At 54.8% G+C, this 4758-nt stretch overlaps 1 protein-coding gene across 1 annotated transcript; it reads right to left on the bottom strand.

Moving 5' to 3' along the window:
- Positions 1-1665: 1665 nt before the first annotated feature.
- Positions 1666-4063, bottom strand: LOC124553513 (plectin-like). The gene is made up of 2 exons (XM_047127364.1): positions 3553-4063; positions 1666-3506 (listed from the first exon to the last, which is right to left on the bottom strand). The coding sequence occupies exons 1-2, from the start codon at positions 4061-4063 to the stop codon at positions 1666-1668; spliced, it is 2352 nt and encodes a 783-aa protein (XP_046983320.1).
- Positions 4064-4758: the final 695 nt, after the last annotated feature.

Below are 4758 nucleotides of genomic sequence, written 5' to 3'. Positions count from 1 at the left end.
GCTGTCCTCACAAGCCGTGCTGTCGTCGGAAGCCGTGCTGTCCTCGCAAGCCGTACTGTCATCGCTAGCTTTGCTGTCCTCGCAAGTTGTGCTGTCCTTGGAAGTTGTGCTGTCCTTTAAAGTTGAGCTGTCCTCTTCAGTTGGACTGTCCTCTCAAGTTGAGCTGTCCTCTCAAGTTGAGCTGTCCTCTCAAGTTGAGTTGTTCTCTCATATTGAGCTGTCCTCGCAAGCCGTGCTGTCCTCGCAAGCTGTGCTGTCCTTGCAAGCTTTGCTGTCCTCGAAAGTTGTGCTTTCCTCTCAAGTAGTGGTGTCCTCACAAGTTGAGCAGTCCTGTTAAGCTAAGCTGCCCTCTCAAGTTGAATTGCCCCCTCAAGTTGAGCTGTCCTCTCAAGTTGAGCTGTCCTCTCAAGTTGAGCTGTCCTCACAAGTTGTGCTGTCCTCTCAAGTTGTGCTGTCCCCTCAAGTTGAGCTGTCCTCTCAAGTGTAGCTGTCCTCTCAAGTTGAGCTGTCCTCCCAAGTTGAGCTGTCCACTCAAGTTGAGCTGTCCTCTCAAGTTGAGCTGTCCTCTCAAGTTGAGCTGTCCTCTCAAGTTGAGCTGTCCTCTAAAGTTGAGCTGTCCTCTCAAGTTGAGCTGTCCTCTCAAGTGGAGCTGTCCTTTCAAGTAGAGCTGTCCTCGTAAGCTGTGCTGTCCTCGCAAGCCTTGCTGGCCTCGCAAGCTGTGCTGTCCTTGCAAGCTGTGCTGTCCTCGCAAGCTGTGCTGTCCTCGCAAGCCGTGCTGTCCTCGCAAGCCGTGCTGTCCTCGCAAGTCGTGCTGTCCTTGCAAGCTTTGCTGTCCTCGCAAGCTGTGCTGTCCTCGCAAGCTGTGCTGTCCGCGCAAGCTGTGCTGTCCTCGCAAGCTGTGCTGTCGTCTCAAGTTGAGCTGCACTCTCAAGTTGAGCTGCCCTCTTAAGTTGAGCTGTCCTCTCAAGTTGAGCTGTCAAGTTGAGCTGTCCTCTCAAGTTGAGCTGTCCTCGCAAGTTGGGCTGTCCTCTCAAGTTGAGCTGTCCTCTCAAGTTGAGCTGTCCTCGCAAGCCGTGCTGTCCTTGCAAGCCGTGCTGTCCTCGCCAGGTGTGCTGTCCTCACAAGCCGTGCTGTCCTTGCAAGCCGTGCTGTCCTCGGAAGCCGTGCTGTCCACGCAAGCCTTGCTGTCCTCGCAAGCCGTGCTGTCCTCACAAGCTTTGCTGTCCTCACAAGCTTTGCTGTCCTCGCAAGCTTTCCTGTCCTTGTAAGTTGTGCTGTCCTCTCAAGTTGAGCTGTCCTCTCAGGTTGAGGTGTCCTCTCAGGTTGAGATTTCCTCTCAAGTTGAGCTGTACACTGAAGTTGAGCTGCCCTCTCAAGTTGAGCTGCCCTCTCAAGTTGAGCTGCCCTCTCAAGTTGAGCTGCCCTCTCAAGTTGAGCTGCCCTCTGAAGCTGAGCAGCCCTCTCAAGTTGAGCAGTCCTCTCAAGTTTTGCTGTCCTCTGAAGTTGAGCTGTCCTCTCAAGTTGAGCTGTCCTCTCAAGTTCAGCTGTCCTCTCAAGTTGAGCTGTCCTCACAAGCTGTGATGTCCTTGCAAGCTGTGCCGTCCTCGCAAGCTGTGCCATCCTCGCAAGCTGTGCTGTCCTCGCAAGCTGTCCTGTCCTCGCAAGCTATGCTGTCCTCGCAACCTGTGCTGTCCTCGCAAGCTGTGCTGTCCTCGCAAGCTGTGCTGTCCTCGCAACCTGTGCTGTCCACGCAAGCTGTGCTGTCCCCGCAACCTGTGTTGTCCTCGCAAGCTGTGCTGTCCTCGCAAGCTGTGCTGTGCTCGCAAGCTGTGCCGTCTTTGTAAGCTGTGCCGTCCTCGCAAGCTGTGCCGTCCTCGCAAGCTGTGCTGTCCTCGCAAGCTGTGCTGTCCTCGCAAGCTGTGCTGTCCTCGCAAGCTCTGCTGTCCTCGTTAGCTGTGCTGTCCTCGCAAGCTGTGCTGTCCTCGCAAGCTGCGCTGTCCTCGCAAGCTGTACTGTCCTCGCAAGCTGTGCTGTCATCGCAAGCCTTGCTGTCCTCGCAAGCCGTGCTTTCCTCGCCAGCCGTGCTGTCTTCGCAAGCTTTGCTGTCTTCGCATGTTGTGCTTTCCTCTCAAGTAGTGCTGTCTTCTCAAGTTGGGCTGTCCTCTCAAGTTGAGCTGTCCTCTCAAGTTGAGCTGCCCACTCAAGTTGAGCTGTCCTCTCACGTTGTGCTGTCCTCTCAGGTTGTGCTGTCCTCTCAAGTTGAGCTGTCCTCTCAAGTTGAGCTGTCCTCTCAAGTTGAGCTGTCCTCTCAATTTGAGCTGTCCTCTCAAGTTGAGCTGTCCTCTCAAGTTGAGCTGACCTCTCAAGTTGAGCTGTCCTCTCTAGTTGAGCTGTCCTCTCAAGTTGAGCTGTCCTCTCAAGTTGAGCTGTCCTATCATGTTGAGCTGTCCTCTCTAGTTGAGCTGTCATCTCTAGTTGAGCTGTCCTCTCAAGTTGAGCTGTCCTCTCAAGTTGAGCTGTCCTCTCAAGTTGAGCTGTCCTCTCAAGTTGAGCTGCCCTCTTATGTCTAGCTGTCCTCCAAAGTTGAGCTGTCCTCTCAAGTTGAGCTGTCCTCTCAAGTTGAGCTGTCCTCGCAAGCCGTGCTGTCCTCGCAAGTTGTGCTGTCATCGCAAGCTGTGCTGTCCTCGAAAGCTGTGCTGTCCCCACAATTTGTGCTGTCCTCACAAGCTGTGCTCTCCTCGCAAGCTGTGCTGTCCTCGCGAGCCGTGCTGTCCTTGCGACTTTTGCTGTCCTCGCAAGCTTTGCTGTCCTCGCGAGCTTTGCTGTCCTCGCGACCTTTGCTGTTCTCGCAAGTTGTGCAGTCCTCGCAAGTTGTGCTGCCCTCTCAAGTTCAGCTGTCCTCACAAGTTGAGCTGCCCTCTCAAGTTGAGCTGCCCTCTCAAGTTGAGCTGCCCTCTCAAGTTGAGCTGCCCTCTTATGTTGAGCTGTCCTCCAAAGTTGAGCTGTCCTCTCAAGTTGAGCTGTCCTCTCAAGTAATGCTGTCCTCGCAAGCTGTGCTGTCCTCACAAGCTGTGCTGTCCTCGCAAGCTGTGCTGTCCTCGCAAGCTGTGCTGTCCTCGCAAGCCGTGCTGTCCTTGCAAGCCGTGCTGTCCTCGGAAGCCGTGCTGTCCACGCAAGCCTTGCTGTCCTCGCAAGCCGTGCTGTCCTCACAAGCTTTGCTGTCCTCACAAGCTTTGCTGTCCTCGCAAGCTTTCCTGTCCTCGTAAGTTGTGCTGTCCTCTCAAGTTCAGCTGTCCTCTCAGGTTGAGGTGTCCTCTCAGGTTGAGATTTCCTCTCAAGTTGAGCTGTACACTCAATTTGAGCTGCCCTCTCAAGTTGAGCTGGGCTCTCAAGTTGAGCTGCCCTCTCAAGTTGAGCTGCCCTCTGAAGCTGAGCAGCCCTCTCAAGTTGAGCAGTCCTCTCAAGTTTTGCTGTCCTCTGAAGTTGAGCTGTCCTCTCAAGTTGAGCTGTCCTGTCAAGTTGAGCTGTCCTCTCAAGTTGAGCTGTCCTCACAAGCTGTGATGTCCTTGCAAGCTGTGCCGTCCTCGCAAGCTGTGCCGTCCTCGCAAGCTGAGCCATCCTCACAAGCTGTGCTGTCCTCGCAAGCTGTCCTGTCCTCGCAAGCTATGCTGTCCTCGCAAGCTGTGCTGTCTTCGCAAGCTGTGCTGTCCTCGCAAGCCGTGCTATCCTCGCAAGCTGTGCTGTCCTCGCAACCTGTGCTGTCCACGCAAGCTGTGCTGTACCCGCAACCTGTGTTGTCCTCGCAAGCTGTGCCGTCTTTGTAAGCTGTGCCGTCCTCGCAAGCTGTGCCGTCCTCGCAAGCTGTGCTGTCCTCGCAAGCTGTGCTGTCCTCGCAAGCTGTGCTGTCCTCGCAAGCTGCGCTGTCCTCACAAGCTGTACTGTCCTCGCAAGCTGTGCTGTTATCGCAAGCCGTGCTGTCCTCGCATACCGTGCTGTCCTCGCGAGCCGTGCTGTCCTCGCAAGCCGTGCTGTCCTCGCAAGCCGTGCTGTCCTCGCAAGCCATGCTGTCCTCGCGAGCCGTGCTGTCCTTGCGAGCTTTGCTGTCCTCGTGAGCTTTGCTGTCCTCGCGAGCTTAGCTGTCCTTGCGACCTTTGCTGTTCTCGCAAGTTGTGCAGTCCTCGCAAGTTGTGCTGCCCTCTCAAGTTCAGCTGTCCTCACAAGTTGAGCTGCCCTCTCAAGTTGAGCTGCCCTCTTATGTTGAGCTGTCCTCCAAAGTTGAGCTGTCCTCTCAAGTTGAGCTGTCCTCTCAAGTAATGCTGTCCTCGCAAGCTGTGCTGTCCTCGCAAGCTGTGCTGTTCTCGCAAGCCGTGCTGTCCTCTCAAGTTGAGCTGCCCTCTCTAGTAGAGCTGTCCTCTCAACTTGAGCTGTCCTTTGAAGTTGAGCTGTCCTCTAAAGTTGAGCTGTCCTCTCAAGTTGAGCTGACCTCTCAAATTGAGATGTCCTCTCAAGTTGAGCTCTCCTTCAAGTTGAGCTGTCCTCTGAGGTTGAGCTGTCCTCTCTAGATGAGCTGTCCTCTCTAAATGAGCTGTCCTCTCAAGTTGAGCTGTCCTCTCAAGTTGAGCTGTCCTCTCAAGTTGAGCTGTCTTCTCAAGTTGAGCTGCCCTCTCAAGTTGAGCTGTCCTCTCAAGTTGAGCTGTCCTCTCAAGTTGAGCTGTCCTCTCAAGTTGAGCTGTCCTCTCAAGTTGAGCTGTCCTCTCA

This window comes from Schistocerca americana, chromosome 11 (assembly GCF_021461395.2).
Source record: "Schistocerca americana isolate TAMUIC-IGC-003095 chromosome 11, iqSchAmer2.1, whole genome shotgun sequence".
Classification (NCBI taxonomy): Eukaryota; Metazoa; Arthropoda; class Insecta; order Orthoptera; family Acrididae; genus Schistocerca; species Schistocerca americana.
Note: the sequence above shows the minus strand (reverse complement) of the source record. Positions and strands in the feature narration are given on the sequence as shown.